The sequence below is a fragment of the Nilaparvata lugens genome, chromosome 7 (assembly GCF_014356525.2).
Source record: "Nilaparvata lugens isolate BPH chromosome 7, ASM1435652v1, whole genome shotgun sequence".
Classification (NCBI taxonomy): Eukaryota; Metazoa; Arthropoda; class Insecta; order Hemiptera; family Delphacidae; genus Nilaparvata; species Nilaparvata lugens.
In genome coordinates, this window is record NC_052510.1 from 31064974 (window position 1) to 31083445 (window position 18472).

General features: G+C 31.1%; 1 protein-coding gene across 1 annotated transcript in view; it reads right to left on the minus strand.

Annotated features, from left to right (window-relative positions):
- The window catches only part of LOC120352363, a 33734-nt gene extending 15799 nt beyond the window's left edge, over nucleotides 1-17935 (minus strand). The window contains exon 1 of the mRNA XM_039432534.1: nucleotides 17520-17935. Coding sequence (XP_039288468.1) covers nucleotides 17520-17780 — 261 coding nt within the window. The 5' untranslated portion in view covers nucleotides 17781-17935. The remainder of the gene's footprint in view (nucleotides 1-17519) is intronic.
- Between the last annotated feature and the right edge of the window lie 537 nt (nucleotides 17936-18472).

The following is an 18472-nucleotide window of genomic DNA, read 5'->3' on the forward strand; positions in this document are numbered from 1 at the left end:
TTTAGGGAACTTATTTACCCATTTTTCTTTTTCTCTTATTTGTATTTTTTAGGGAACTTATTTACCCATCATCCATCTTGATCAGGCACGGCCCTAGGGACTTCGCCGCCCTGGGCGAGATCGGCAACCGCCGCCCCCCTCTCACAAGTATCCCATCTGATTGTTAATCCCGGGTTCCACCCCTTCCTAGAGCGATTGCCTAACTATTGTGTCTCCGCTGTGATGCGATTGCGCCATTCGCACCACAGAGTCTCAGTAAATTCTGATTATATACTAGGAGTCTCAAGTGTAAATATTCCACATTTTAAAATTATTTTTGTTTCATAAACTGTTTCATGTTTCCGGTTACAGATATATTTTTTATAAGCCAACTTGAAAATTTACCCAAAGGTTATGAGCTGTCAAAGTTACAATATTCATTGACAACGTTATTGTAACTGGTTTACCTGAATCTCCTAAGGAATCCGTATTTGAAATTTTTAAAAATATTTCTACTGCAATAGGTTGTAATATTACATTTTTCTCGATTGGAATCGAATCTTCAATTCGAAATCTATAAAACTTTATAGTAAATATCAGAGTAATCGATATACAGACAACTTTTTGACTGAGAATTTATCATATATAATTGTGTTGCTTGTTCCATGGTATCACCAAAAAAACAAACTCTGTAACAGAGTTAACAGAATTAACAGATCATATAGATGATATATAAATTTAAAATAACAATTTCGAAATAAAGTTTTATTGAGAACAAATGTAAAATGTGAATTCTAAACTTGTAATTTATAATTTTTTGGTGACGTCTCCGTGAAGTCGTCACTGGTTTGAGTTGTCTTTGCTCTTTACTGGTAGGCTTCCTTCTTCTCTAAAAAAATGGTGGCTTGCTATTGAAGGTGTTTTGTGCTCTCTGAATATTTTTCTATTTAATTGAAATTTTAATGTTTTAAATTGAGTTTTGAACAGTTTATAGTGTTCTAATTTTTGTCTATAATTATTTCTTGTGTTTACAAGCCTATAGCCATTGTTTTTTCAACTACATAAGTGGATAAGTATTTAGCTCGTAATGATTTTAGATGCTTAAGTGTGTAAGGTATTGTTCTTTGTGTATTTGTGTTATATATTGCCAAAATTCTTCTGAAGATTATAAGTTGGTTTGCTCTGAAAACTGGACTTCTCATTCATAGGCAATAGATCCATTCATAGTTTATCAAGAATCTATTACGTTGGAGCCAATAACTTTCCTTAGGTTAATAGATGGAAAATGCTATCCAACCGATTTAGGAGAAATTGGTAGCACGGCAAATGGTACACCCTGGTGTGGGACTCAAACTACAAAATATATCCCTAGTTATAGAAAATTATTGGTAGGATAGATATCTTGATAGATTGTGAATGGGAGATGCTGCTGAGTGGGAAATCGGTTCGAGAAAGTTCAGGTTCTAATGAGTAAATATTTTTTACGCAGTAGCAAGATGGAGAACAATAAAAATAATGAAGTTTTATCCAGTGAAAACATTCAAAACTTAGATGAAGAATCACAAGATTTAGACCTAACCTTAAACAATGACTCAAACGATAGTGTAGCTGTAAGTGAAAACGTTTCAAATGTAACAATTCATGAGAAAGTAGTAGAAATATCAAATGAAACAAGTATGGTAGGAGATAAAAATGATATAAATCTTATAGCATTCCTAACACAAAGGTTTGATAATTTGAAACAAGATCAAAATGCTAGGTTTGATGATATGAAGCAAGAATTTTCTAGCATAAGACTAGATCAGGTTAGTACAAAGCGGGAAATAAAAGAGATAAATGATACATTAAGTAAAAATCACAAAGAAATAGGTCATCTACAGCAGAAAACTAATGATCTTGAAACATCAATGTTAGATGTAGAAAAATCAATGCAAAACAAAATCATTCAAATTTCTGATAGGGTCAATGAGGTTAATGGAAGAGTAGGCCTAAATAAAAATAAGGTCATAGTTGAGCAACAAAATATGACACAAAATGCTATCAATGCAGAAAATAATGAAAGTATTAAGCATGTTGAAAAAGAGGTTGTAGAATTAAACGAAAAAGTAGACAAGGAAATCAAGGTATTATCCTCTTTGAAAATAGATTGTCAAGAAAATACAGCTGCTATAACTGAGGTTAGGAAAAACATAAATAAAATTAACATGTCAACAAAACCGATGTGTAATCATACTGGTAACAATAGTAATTTCGATAGGTTTGAATTCCAAATGCAAATTGACAAAAAGAATCCAATGCATTTCTTAGTAAACTTGACCGAGTATCTTGAGAGAAATGAAATCACAAACTGGATCAAAATTAAGGGTATTTTGGAAAACAATTTTAATTCAAATTTTGCTCATCGTGATTGGTGGATTTTCATCCGTTTTGATGTAAATAACTTTGAAGAATTTAAAGAGAAATTCATTGCTAGAATGTGGTCAGACGACATTCAGTCATCTGCTAGAAATGATTTGAGATTTGGAAAATATAAGCCAAACTTATCTAAGAATCTTACTGAGTATTATATTTCTCGTTTCAACATTGCTAAGAATCTAATTCCAGCCTTAGATAAAGATACTATTTTCAAGTTTTTGAAAGGTCATTTTGATGAAACCATATCTACAGCTGCTATTATTCGTGACATTAAGACTAGTGATGAGTTTATTTGTTTGTTGAATGAGTTTGACAATACTGACACTTACAAAGTAAACAGACAAATGCCCCGTGATCATAACAATGCTCAAGCTGGAGGTCAAAATAAAACAATAAGTTTTCATAAGAGTGAACATAGGGATGATAGAAATAGGTCTCAGAATTCAAATGGTGTGATGTTTCATGATAATAATAAGCAGTATCAAGGAGGTAGGAATTATTTCCAAAATCGAAGGTACCAAAATGGACCAAACAATAATGGTCATAGAGATCAAAATTTTCAGTATAATTTCAGAGATAATAGAAATCATCAACTTGTGAATTCAAATCAATCAAATTCAAATCGACCAGCTAACAACAACCAGTTAGATTTCAGCTTCCCACCGCCAGGTTATATGCCTGCTCAAACTTCAAATCAGATGAATGCAAATCGTCCAAGACATAATGTTCCTTTAAACTAATAATGGGACGACGAAACGACAGCCCTGCTCTCCCAGTTAAGGAAAGGTCAAATTTTGATATAGCTGTAGACATGAATAAAATAAATTTTGAATCTGAAACTTCAAACAGGTTTGAAATGAGAAAGCCAGAATTAATCAGTCAAATTCATGTGCAAGAAAATAGTTGTAAGAATTTAAGTAATGAAGTAATGCCTATTTATCAAGAAAGTCATATTAAAGCATCAAGTGTTAATATGGTACATACTCCAGAAATTCAGGTAGATGAAGCTATGAGTAAATATGAAACTGTTTGTCAAGAAGAACCATACATGATAGGTTGTATTTTTAATGAACTATTGGAGGAACAAGAGAATACTCCACCTACTGGATATGATTCAGCAGAAATAGAAGTACAAATTTTCAATAAGAAATATCAAATGATTATTGACACTGGCTCTGAGGTAAATGTAATTAATGAGAAACTTGTTGATGAAATGAAGAAAAACAATCTCAAGTTGAACTTAGTACCAGCTCCTAATGTAAGTATAGTTGTAGCTACTGGTATGAGACATAAGAAGGTAAATAAACAGTTTATGTTAGAGGTATTTTTTGATAAGTTAGAATTGCCAATAGTTTTTCTTATAGTTCAAGATTCAAATGTAGATATTTTGGTGGGTTGTGATTTCTTAAAAGATGCTGGAGCAATTATTGATTTCAATCAAAATATGATATCATTGAAGGATTGTTGTTTTCCATTTATAAAAAAAGGATACCTTGAAGTACAATAGACTTTTTCATGTTAACATAGTAAGAGACCAAGAAACGTTTGATACTTTATGGAATCAGCAGATTGATAATTGAAGATTACAGCTAAGCGATGAATCTCCTGAATTGGTAAACAAATTGATTGAAGTATTTGAAAATAACAAAGATATTTTCTCTGATAGTCCTGGATCTGCAAAAGATTATTTATGTCAACTTGAAATGAAAGATGATGTTTGGTTAAAAAATGAAAGAGAAAAGTTAGAGACAGGTAATTTGAATATCAACAAATTTTTTAAAGTAAATGATGATCTTTTGTTCACTAGAAAATCTGGAAAGAATAGTTTTTGGAAAGTTTGTGTGCATTCAGCACTGTATGAAGAATTGATAGTTGAATTTCATGAAAGATTAGGTCATGTAGGTATATCAAAAACATGCAAATTTATTGAAGAAACTTTTTACATAAAAGATTGTTACAGACTTGTTACCAAAACTATAAGATACTGTAAGTATTGTCAACTTGTAAAGACATCAAATGAAAAGAAATTATTGGAAATGCATACCATAATTTCTGAGAAAAAACATCACAAAGTGTTCATTGATGTTTATGGAGAATTACCAGGTGGCAAGTACAAATGGATGTGCATTATTCATGATGGCTTTACTAAGTTTACAAAGTTGTATCATATAGTTAAGGCTCATAATTTAGTAAAAGTTGTTGAAAAATATGTAAATGAATTTGGTAAATTTGAATATATAATCAGTGATAATGGTACTTGTTTTCAAAGCAGATTGTGGAAAGAATCTATGGAAAGATTAGGTATAAAATATTACTACATTTCAGTTTATCATCCCTAGGCAAATCTTAGTGAAAGACCATTGAAAGAGGTCAATCGCATATTGAGAACTTACATTCCTGTAAATAAGCATAATATTTGGTACAAGTATATTGATAAGGTTGAATTTGTCATCAACAACAATTTTCATGAATCAACTGGTCACATACCCATGGAGCTTATGATGAATCATAAATTGGCACATCTTGTTTTTAAGTATATCAAATATCCTGTAGAAAATAAGTTTGAACTTGAAGAAGAAGGTATCAGAAACAAACGAATACTGTACAGAATAAGCAGATTGATAATTGAAGATTACAGCTAAGCGATGAATCTCCTGAATTGGTAAACAAATTGATTGAAGTATTTGAAAATAACAAAGATTTTTTCTCTGATAGTCCTGGATCTGCAAAAGATTATTTATGTCAACTTGAAATGAAAGATGATGTTTGGTTAAAAAATGTAAGAGAAAAGTTAGAGACAGGTAATTTGAATATCAACAAATTTTTTAAAGTGAATGATGATCTTTTGTTCACTAGAAAATCTGGAAAGAATAGTTTTTGGAAAGTTTGTGTGCATTCAGCACTGTATGAAGAATTGATAGTTGAATTTCATGAAAGATTAGGTCATGTAGGTATATCAAAAACATGCAAATTTATTGAAGAAACTTTTTACATAAAAGATTGTTACAGACTTGTTACCAAAACTATAAGATACTGTAAGTATTGTCAACTTGTAAAGACATCAAATGAAAAGAAATTATTGGAAATGCATACCATAATTTCTGAGAAAAAACATCACAAAGTGTTCATTGATGTTTATGGAGAATTACCAGGTGGCAAGTACAAATGGATGTGCATTATTCATGATGGCTTTACTAAGTTTACAAAGTTGTATCCTATAGTTAAGGCTCATAATTTAGTAAAAGTTGTTGAAAAATATGTAAATGAATTTGGTAAATTTGAATATATAATCAGTGATAATGGTACTTGTTTTCAAAGCAGATTGTGGAAAGAATCTATGGAAAGATTAGGTATAAAATATTACTACATTTCAGTTTATCATCCCTAGGCAAATCTTAGTGAAAGACCATTGAAAGAGGTCAATCGCATATTGAGAACTTACATTCCTGTAAATAAGCATAATATTTGGTACAAGTATATTGATAAGGTTGAATTTGTCATCAACAACAATTTTCATGAATCAACTGGTCACATACCCATGGAGCTTATGATGAATCATAAATTGGCACATCTTGTTTTTAAGTATATCAAATATCCTGTAGAAAATAAGTTTGAACTTGAAGAAGAAGGTATCAGAAACAAACGAATACTGTACAGAATAAAGAATAGAGGTGTCATCAGAAGATTCAAACAGAATATACATAATAAACCCAAGTACAAATTCAAGGTTGATGATCTAGTTGTAATTCGAAAATACATTTTGTCGAGCAAGCTGAAGAAGTTTTCTGCCAAGCTGTGTCCTAAATATCGTGGACCTTACATAGTAAGAGATGATCTCAATAAAGGGTGTTTCAAACTTGAAGAGATAAGTACAGGTAAAATTATGAGAGTCAATCAATATATGATGAAGAAATACCATCAGAAAGCACACAATGATTAGGAATCCTGTGTCATGCCGGGATTCAGAATAGCAATGACCGTAAATACTACATATGGTAAGAGTCCATAATTGTATCTTTTTTTCTTTCCTGTAGCCTATTTTTCTTGGCCCTTAATCTTTTCAAATTTCGATTCTTTCCTGTCTTTGTGTAATGTTCAGTAAATTTCTTCTATTATGCATATCTTAACCGATCTTGTCCATAGTCATTTGAATTTGTAAATTTGAATTTGTATTCTTCTGAAATAATATTAGAAGTTAAAATAGTAGCTTATTTTACTAATCTTTAAATTGTTGATAAAACTTAACTTTTCTAAAATCTATCCATTGTAGTGTAAATAATTGTTTGCTTGCAGTATATTTTTTCATCATGTATTACATATTTTAATTATGTGATTGTTTTTTGAGATGGAAACCCATTATTGCCTAAAGAAGGAATAACAGAGGTTATGACTTAGAGAGGCAGTAATGAGATAATATTTTTTGTGTTGATTACTTATGTTGATTGCCATAGATGCAAAATAATAATTAATAATGTTGATTACCATAGATGCAGATGATTACTAAACTTATGAATATTGATTGCCTTTGAAGCAAAATATTATTGATGTTTTGAATGATTTCTTGTTTAATGATTGATAGTAAAGTTTTGTCATGAAATGTAGTTTGTGTTTAGAACATTGAAAAGTCGAAATAAACTATAGTATCCAGCAAACGATGATTAATAATATTGAATAATTTGCTTTTCATAAAATATTTGAACAATGAATAAATGGAAATGAAATTTTTTTTTCTATTAAAATTTTGTAATTGATGTCCCCAAATTTCACAATTTATGTATTGCTGACTGTATAATAAGATGTTAACAAATTTCATTTTTATATTGATTATATACTTAGAAACAATTTTCATGTGTTTTAGATTGTATTGGTAGCCTAATCAAAATTTTCTTTTTAGTTTATAAGCATTTTAAGATAACAGGTACAGCATGGACATTAACATTGAAATAATTATCACATGAATCTTGAAATCAACAACAAGTGAACGCCATGAAGAGTGTTAAGAACATTTGGGTGATTTTCGAACTAGTGTGACTCATCAATTGAATATCTACACCAATATCTATGCTGATGCCTACACCAATACCAACGCCAATATCTACACCAATATCTACACCAATAACTACGCCAATATCTACACTGATGCCTATGTCAATGTCAACGCCAATAAGCTGAAAATATCAAAAAACCAAACCTTACCTAAATTAATCCTCACCTAAGTTGATCCTGTATGCAGCATCTATCTCTTTTCCAAAAAACAAATTACATTGTCATTTCAAGCCTGAAATGTACATTGTATAATTATATGATACAAAATTTATGTGACTCTGTATCGAGTTTGGTATGCAGCCATCTACTACAAACATGAGGCAATGCTAACTGAGATGTCACCTGTATCGAGTTTGGTATGCAGCCGTCTACTACAAGCATGAGGCAATGCTAACTGAGATGTCACCTGTATCGAGTTTGATATGCATCAGTTGACTACAAGTATCAGCCCAACACTACGTGCATCCAGATCAGCCCAACACTACGAGTATTTGGATCAGCCCAACACTGATGTCATCACACTGGAGTCACATTTAACTGAAATTCATACTGAGTGCCTTAACGGACTGTTTTCCAAAATTTGCATCGATAAAATCAACTGCGTCAATAGGATGTGTGAGGACAATTGTTGAGGACAAAGGACTCAATTGTGAGGACAATGGAGGAGGACAAAACAGCACAAGAGGAGGAAGAAACTCTCTCCTGTAAAAAATTTGCAACAGTCGACATGCATTGGTTCAAGGGAAATTCTAATCAAATTATCGTGAAAGAAATCGGAATCGTAGATCAGGTAAATAGCTTTGTTGTGTTACATTTCAAGTCGCCATTTGCAAAGTCGGAATTGAATGCTAAATTGCGTAAGCAAGCAACATGGGCAGAGAACAATTATCACAAAATACGCTGGGAAGATGGACATTTTATTTATACAGACGAATTATTGATATCTTATCTTGAAGGATATGATAAAATCTACACAAAAGGTACAGAGAAAGCTAAGTTTCTTAGAAGGTTACACAAAAACGTATGTTGTTTACCAGATGAAATTGAGAAACCAAATTTTAACTACTTTACAAGTTCTTGGTGTTATAATGCCTGTGAAATTCATCATTGCAATCCGCAGGGTCGATGTGCGCTCTTCGCAGCGGTTCATTATAATTCTTTGATAATGAAAAATATGGACTCATCTCCAAATCTCATGAGCGAAAACAATAGAATGCTTAGCATGAAAAAATGTCAATTCTATTCAAATACAGAAAAGAAAAACTTTGCAAGATATGGCTTTTTCTATAACAGACAAGAAATTCAATGTGTTTATTGTATGCAAGCATTGAAATATCATACTGCTCGTGTATGTTGTATTGGAGGGAAGGCACAGGAACCATTTAATTTCTCTATATTAGTACCGACATATGTATAGTTTCTTTATTCGCTCATCATGGACCCGTGCAAGTGGATGCAAGCTGATAGTGAATTGGAAATGAGGTTAGAACAGTGTATTGATTGGTATGATGCCTGTGAAATTGCAATTAAACATTCAACTCATGAAAATCATCATTTGGTGAAACAACTAAAAGACATTTTCTTAATCACAGTGAATTTGAACAATATAAATGATTATCTATGCTATTACAGACCTCATAAACTGTCTGTTAGTAAACTAATAAAAATTGAAGAGGAAGTGATGAACAATTGTAGTGTATTGTGTAAATAAATCTCTAGTGTATACTCGATTGTTTTCATTTTCCATTGTACCTGCAATGTCTAGGTTTAATTGTTCAGTATCGCTTTGTTAGTTGAGCTGTAAAGATCTCACATGCGTTGAAGCTCAATGCTATTTATAGAAGTGTGTAGTATAGTGTGCAGATACAAGTTCATTCAAATAGTTTCTCATCACGTTTTACCTGTACATACACTCAACTGAAAAATATGGTTGATTGTTATAGCTTTTCAAAGTTCAAGAAACTATCTCGTCTCTTGATGACAATTTCATTCAATGAATTTGATCTAATTGCAAAGAATATTAAATTTTCAACGGGTGATGAGGTGAGTGATCTTGCATTAACAAAAACAGAAAATCTTCACTTTCCAATTTTATCTGAAATTTTTGAATTACTCGATATACTAGAAACCAGACATTTCCATTATGGTTGTTCAAATAATGATGAATCATTAGCTATTGTTAATAATTCTAATGATCTCTGGAAATGCTTATATGACATTGCCAATAAAAAATGTAAAAGATCATAGATCACTCTCTAGAGAGTTTAAAGATACATGTGTATTTGGATATACAAGTTTATTCTATGCATTAGTTATGATTGAGGAAAAAGTCGTAAAAAAACACTCGAAAACATACACTCTCATACTACTGGAAAACATTTTATAAGTTTGTTCAATTGAGAAATATTCTTCCATTGTACCAGTTGAGGATGGTATTCCTTGCCCTAATCTCTTCTGTAATTCAATACGGCATTGTTGGATAGGGACATTGTGGATCTTCCATCTTACAACCCCTTATTTTGCAATATAAGAAAATTGTAAAAATATGTCTGAATAGACCAGTGCCGTGCTACCAATTTTTCCTTAATCGGTTGGATAGCATTCAACACCTATTAACCTAAGGATAGTTGTCGGCTCCAATGTAATAGATTCTTGATAAATTATGAATGGATCTATCGCCTATGAATGAGAAATCCAGTTTTCAGAGCAAATGAACTTATAATCTTCAGATGAATTTTGGCAAAATATTATACAAATACACAAAGAACTATATCTTATAAGCCTAAGCATCTAGAGTTACTACGAGCTAAAGTACTTATCCAATTTGTAGTTGAAAAACAGTGGCTATTGGCTTGTATACACAAATAGCAATATACAGACAAAATAGAACACTATAAACTGTTTAAAACTCAATTTAAAACATTAATAAATTCACTTAAATAGAAAATTATTCAGAGAGCAAAAATTTACAACACACACAGCCAGCCATTTTTCTAGAGAGAAAGAAGCCACAGGGAAAGCTACAAGTCAGGAAGAGAGCAAAAGCTTCTAAACACCTCAACATTACAGACACGTCACCAAAAAATTATAAATTACAAGTTTAGAATTCACATTTTATATTTGTTCTCAATAAAACTTTATTTTGAAACTATTATTTTAAATTTTTATTTATCATCTCTATTAAAATAAACCATTTATCTATTAATTCTGTTAACCCAGCCTCGGTGACACCATGGAACAATGCAACAATCATTTACGATAAAAAATTCTCAGTCAAAAAGTTTGTCCGTATATCGATGACTCTGATATTTACTATAAAGTTTCATAGATCTCGAATTGAAGATTCGATTCCAATGTGAGAAAAATGTAATATTACAAATACCCCCCTCTTGACATAAAAAAAATTTTACTGTTTGAAAATTGTTGAAATTAAATTTGAGAACAGTAACAATTTTTTCTATAAAAACATTACATGTCAACTATAATTGAAAATTATTATAAAAATTCATCAATAGCATTTGTTATATGTTTCCAAACAATATTTCAAAGTATAGAATATCAAAATTACTTTTGATTTAGCTTTATAATTCAAAGGAAAATATCTGAACAGAAAGTTGAATATGTAAAGGATAGTTTTTTGAAATTGCACATAAATTTAATAGATAGAAAATTTAATTTTTTATTGCATAAAAAAAATTTAGTATGTTGAATAAAAAATTTATTATTATTATTTTTTTTTTTATTTTTTTTTTTATTTTTTTTTTAATGAATTGATGAATTGTTACATTTAATTTTCACATAAAATTTCAATAAATCAAAAAATGTTCATTTCTTTTACTATTGACACGGTTGATTTTATCGATGCACATTTTGGAAAACAGTCCGTTAAGGCACTCAGTATGATTTTCAGTTAAGTGTGACTCCTGTGTGATGACATCAGTGTTGGGCTGATCCGAATACTTGTAGTGTTGGGCTGATCTGGATGCACGTAGTGTTGGGCTGATACTTGTAGTCGACTGATGCATATCAAACTCGATACAGGTGACATCTCAGTTAGCATTGCCTCATGCTTGTAGTAGACGGCTGCATACCAAACTCGATACAGGTGACATCTCAGTTAGCATTGCTTCATGCTTGTAGTAGACGGCTGCATTCCAAACTCGATACAGAGTCACGTAAATTTTGTATCATATTTGTAATTATACAATGTACATTTCAGGCTTGAAATGACAAGGTAATTCGTTTTTTGGAAAAGAGATAGACGCTGCATACAGGATTAATTTAGGTGAGGATTAATTTAGGTAAGGTTTGATTTTTTGATATTTTCAGCTTTCAAGGTTGAGAGTTCTGCATACAGGAATAATTTAGGAGAGGATTTTTTGAATCAATTCTTTCATGATACTGTGACTGTTATTCTGAATTCAAAGTTGCAAATGTGAACATGGATGGCAATTACCTCCAGGTAATGTTGTAGTGTTGAAGTTTGAGATACAAAGTCAGCAATAAGCGTTGGCATTGCTATTGGCGTATGCTTTGGTGTCGGCATTGGCATCGGCATTGATATTGGCATTGGCATTAGCATTGGCGCAGGCATTGGCATCGGCGCAGGCATTGGCGTAGCTATTGGCATTGGCATCAGCATTGGTGCAGGCATTGGCATTGGCGCAGGCATTGGCATCGGCGCAGGCATTGGCATCGGCGCAGGCATCGGCGTAGATATTGGCATTGGCATCAGCATTGGCACAGGCATTGGCATCGGCGTAGATTTTGGCGTAGTTATTGGTGTTGATATTGGTGTTGACATTGGCGTAGTTATTAGTGTAGGCATCAGCGTAGATTTTTGGCATTGGCATCAGCATTGGCACAGGCATTGGCATCGGCGCAGGCATCGGCATAGATTTTGGCATTTTGGTGTAGTTATTGGTGTTGATATTGGCGTAGTTATTAGTGTAGGCCGCAGCGTAGATTTTGGCGTAGTTGAGTCACACTAGTTCGAAAATCACCCAAATGTTCTTAACACTCTTCATGGCGTTCACTTGTTGCTGATTTCGAGATTCACATGATAATTATTCAATGTTAATGTCTGTGCTGTACCTGTTATCATAAAATGCTTATAAACTAAGAAGAAAAACTTGATTAGGCTATCAATACAATCTAATACACATGAAAATTATTTTTAAGTATATAGTCATCAATATAAAATTGAAATTCGTTAACATCTTATTATACAGTCAGCAATACATAAATTGTGAAATATAGAGATATCAATTATAAATTTCAATATAAAAAAAAATTTCATTTCCATCTATTCACTGTTCAAATATCAAAATTTAATCCATTCTTCAAAATGGAAATAGAATTTCATAACACCCTGTATCATTATCAAAATTGTAAAAAAACATCAGATCATCACAACAAAAAATAATTTCAATACATATTTCAATAATTTCAGACAATTGATCTTCTATTCACAATCATTTCATAATATATCTGCATTTCATTATCATTTAGTATAACATTTCATTTATAGCAAGTTCATTTCACATTTATGATTTATCATTCAGGGTTTCAAAATTATTTAGTTTTAATTTTTTGTTCAAAAATTGTATAAAAAGCAAATTATTTAATATTATTAATCATCGTTTGCTGGATACTATAGCTTATTTCGACTTTTCAATGTTCTAAACACAAACTACATTTCATGACAAAACTTTACTATCAATCATTAAACAAGAAATCATTCAAAACATCAATAATATTTTGCTTCAAAGGCAATCAATATTCATAAGTAATCATCATTTTGCATCTATGGCAATCAACATTATTAATCATTATTTTGCATCTATGGCAATCAACATAAGTAATCAACACAAAAAAAATATTATCTCATTACTGCCTCTCTAAGTCATAACCTCTGTTATTCCTTCTTTAGGCAATAATGGGTTTCCATCTCAAAAAACAATCACATACCAGCAAAATTCTAATCAACAAACCCCACTAAAAATTCTACATACACTCCAGCATCCATTTCAAATGATGATCAATCATATCAAAATTTATAGAACAAACAATTTTTTTAAAAATTTAGAAAAAGACATCAATCACAAAAACTTATTTCAATTAATAATATAACAAAACGTTTTTATTCAAAGGAAACATTATTATTCAAGTTAACTTTCATTAATACATCACATATATATGGCTACACAATTCATTAATACTTTCAAATTTTGAAGTTTATTTATTATAACAAGAAAATTTATACATCACATATATTTATACATCACATATATATGGCTACACAATTCATTAATACTTTCAAATTTTGAAGTTTATTTATTATAACAAAAGAATTTATACATAAGAATAGATTTCAGCATGTTCTAAATTGAACCATTTATTTTTGAAAATAATTCATAATTTAAAGACTGTATAATAAGTACAAACATTTCAAGATTATAATACAAAGATGATCAAGATGGATAATGGGTAAATAAGTTCCCTAAAAAAAAATACAAACAAGAGGAAAAGAAAACTGAGTAAATAAATTTCCTAAAACAATACAAAGAAGAGAAAGATTAATTAGAGCCTATCCTACATGTCAGTACTAAACTTTCATGAGGAAGTATATTTAATAAAATATACTGAAACTGAGAAAATGGGACATAATTTGCTCTGAAAAACCTAATTACCTAATATGATACCTAAAAAAAAATAGACATGATTAAAATATGTAATACATGATGAAAAAATATACCACAAGCAAACAATTATTTACACTACAATGGATAGATTTTAGAAAAGTTAAGTTTTATCAACAATTTAAAGATTGGGAAAATAAGCTACTATATTAACTTCCAAAATTATTTCAGAAGAATACAAATTTAAATGACTATGGACAAGATTGGTTAAGATATGCATCATAGAAGAATTTTACTGAACATTACACAAAGACAGGAAAGAATCGAAATTTGAAAAGATTGAGGGCCAAGAAAAATAGGCTACAGGAAAGAAAAAAGATACAATTATGGACTCTTACCATACACTGCGTAGCGATTATGCTATTCTGAATCCCGGCATAACACAGGATTCCTAATCATTGTGTGCTGGGGAATACCCTTTCATCATGTGATTCATTGTCATCATCTTGTAAATAAGCAACTTGAAACAACCTTTGAATACTAATACATCAATGGAAACTTTGTGCTTTGTTTTCTTCAAGAACATGATTTTATTCATGGGTTCATTTGTTTCAACAAAGCCATTTTGCTTGCAAAAGTTAGTCATGTTCACTTGAGAATGCATTGCATACACCTTTTCAATTCTCAGTTGAAAGTTGAACTCATCAACTTGACTCAAAGCAACATTCATTTTGTTTACATTGTTCCTAACCTCCACAGAAACCTGTCTCATGTAATCATTTACTTTGTTCATAGTTTTCCCAACCTTCAATGTAGCAATATTACTTTCATGATAGTTGACTTTCAGTGAAGACAACTCCCTACCTACTTCTTTACTCAATTCTACTATCTCATTAGGGTTGACTTTTTCAACAACAGTAACTAGGCCTACATTGTCAGAAACTTGAATGAGTTGATCTTGTATTTTAACACTACTATCTTCATGATTATTTTTCAATGTTTCATGTGCATCTTTCAATAGAAGGTTTATACTAGCCTGCTCTAGTCTAATGCTAGCAAATTCTTGCTTCATATCATCAAACCTAGCATTAAACTTAGCATTTTGCTTATCAAACTTAGCATTTTGCTCATCAAATCTAGCATTTAGCTCATCAAACTTTTGTGTTAAGAATGCTATAAGATTCAGATCATTTTTAATGTTTGCCATTTTGTAATATGCACTGATATCTATTCATTAAAACTTGATCTCTCTTGAACCGACTTCCCACTCAGCAACAAACCATTCATAACCCATCAAGATATCTATCCTACCAATAATTTTTCATAACCAGGGATTTCATGGTGTACCATTTGGGACATATTTATTTTGTAATTCAGTCCCACCACAGGGGTAACATTTGCCGTGCTACCAATTTTTCCTTAATCGGCTGGATAGCATTTAACACCTATTAACCTAAGGATAGTTATTGGCTCCAATGTAATAGATTCTTGATAAACTATGAATGGATCTATCGCCTATGAATGAGAAATCCAGTTTTCAGAGCAAATGAACTTATAATCTTCAGATGAATTTTTGCAAAATATTATACAAATAGACAAAGAATTATATCTTATAAGCCTAAGTTCTAGAGTTACTACGAACTAAAATACTTATCTAGTTTACAGTTGAAAAACAGTGGCTATTGGCTTGTATACACACAAAGCAAATATATAAACAAAATAGAACACTATAAACTGTTTAAAACTCAATTTAAAACATTAATAAATTCACTTAAATGAAAATTATTCAGAGAGTAAAAATTTACAACACACAACAGCCAGCCATGTTTCTAGAGAGGAAGCAAAGCTACAAGAAAGCTTCGTCGTCAGACAAAAACCACACCTCAAAATCAGTGATGACTTCATGACACGTCAACAACAAAATTATAACTTACAAGTTTAGAATTCACATTTTATATTTGTTCTCAATAAAACTTTATTTTGAAACTATTATTTTAAATTTTATATATCCTCTATATTATCTATTAATTCTGTTCTGTCAACCCAGCCTCGGTGACACCATGGAACAATGCAACAAACATTTACGATAAAAAATTCTCTGTCAAAAAGTTTGTCCGTCTATCGATGACTCTGATATTTACTATAAAGTTCCATAGATCTCGAATTGAAGATTCGATTCCAATGTGAGAAAAAAATGTAATATTACACTATTTAGGAGAAATTGGTAGTATGGCAGTTAGGTATAGGTTTTTTTTTATTATAATGGCGGTGTTTAACATATGAGAAGAAATTGCATATTATAAATCATTTATATTTGGCTTGTTCTGAAATTTATTAATATAGGTACCTAACTATCCTCAGAGTTAGAAGGGCGTAATGTCTCAAACGGCTGATTTTACAGGAGAGCCCAAAAAGTATTACACTCTCAGCCGGGGCTAAAAAACCATAAGTTTAGTCAGCATTTATTTATTGGACTCTCGTTGTTTCAGTTTTAATGCTTGCCGTACTGGACTTACACTCTTTCAGCTCTGGCTATATCTTCAAAACAATCAACTGAGATACTGATACGGATTTAGTATGGTACCTATAATACTAAACTGCAGAGGAATATTGATAGCCTACCGTACGTGATTTTTATTTTAATTGGATTGAGATCAATATTTATAAGTAGGAATGATTAAGAAAGCTTATGAGAGTTAGATCTCTGATATTATTTGAAATAATAAAAAGTATTCACTGTACCGTACAGCATGAATGTGACACATTAGGCTATAATATAGGTACCTAGTTGCCTACTTTTTAACAATATACTACACACCATCTCTTATTTTAAAAACTAGCTTTAACGTGTAAATAACCAATATTGATCAATGGAGTATACCCACTTGAACTAAATGAATACCGTATAAATTGTGAGCGATATGGTAGGTCGCTTTTCAATCCCTTCATACGGTACAGTATCAAAGTTGTCAAATCAGAATTTTTCAAAAATATTGAACATGACTTGAAGCACTTCTTTTTCAATCGTCAAACTCAGGAATTTAAAACCGTGGGTAGCCTACAAATTGTAAGAAATATTCCAGTATTCTAAATACTGTAATGTAATTTGCAGTTCTTTTGACATAAGAAAATCAAATTGAATTTAACTTTTGCATCAGCCCGTTGGTTTCCTTCTACCGAAGTCATTTCATATTGTCAAATTTAGAGTAACTATTCTTGTAATATGACAAAGTAATATTCACAAATCATACGAAAATAATTCAATAATTTATAATAGGCCTACCGGTAGATAACACTATTGAGGTAGGCCTACTGTAACAGTAGCCTACTTCGATAAAAATACAGTACAGAAAATCAGTTAATAAACTGAAGGTTCATACTTATATTTTATAAAATATTCTATTAATCAATTAGATTAGGATTATCAAATTTCCTTACCTTATCAGTTAATGCAGCTTTTTTAGTTTTTCTTTTGTAGTTTTCATAAAAGTTTCTCAACTGATCTTTCGTTTGCTTTGTAATCACTAAAGCGTTTTCGTTAAATTTATTAGAGATTTCATTCCAGGTTTCTTCCTTTTTTTGAATCGCAGCAAAATCGGTTTTTTTATTTTCTATGATTAAAATATTCTCACTTACTAAATTGATTATTAAATTTCTTTCAATTTCGATGAAATTCGGCCCACGTTCTCTCTTAGCCATCTTAAATCTTACCGCTTAAATATCATATAACCTCAAATTTGTGCATGTAGATTGCTCTAGTTACTTTCCTTGCCCTATTACCATAGGTAAGGAAAGTATTGCTTTCCAAAAAAAATTAAGGTACCCTAATTTCAAGTTTTCTATACGTTTCAAGGTCCCCTGAGTCCAAAAACATGATTTTTGGGTGTTGGTCTGTGTGTGTGTATGTGTGTATGTGTGTATGTCTGTGAACACGATAACTCCATTCCTGATAAACCAATCGACTTGAAATTATAAACTTAAGGTCCTTATACCATAAGGATCCGACAATAAGAAATTCAATAAAATTCAATTCAAGATGGCGGAAAAAATGGCGGATAATTACTAAAAAACATGTTTTTCACTTTTTTCTCGAAAACGGCTCTAACGATTTTCTTCAAATTTATACCATGGATAGCTATTCATAAGCCCTATCAACTGACATGAGTCTCATTTCTGGGAAAATTCCAGGAGCTCCGTAGTATTATTGAGAAAAATGGCGGATAATGACTAAAAAACCATGTTTTTCAAGATTTTCTCAAAAATTACTTGACCGATTTTTTTCAAATTCATACCCTGTTTAGTAATTTATCAGCTCTATCAGCTGGCATGAGTCTTTTTCCTGGGAAACTAATGGGGGGTCCACCCCATCCTTGAGAAATGGACTTTGTAAC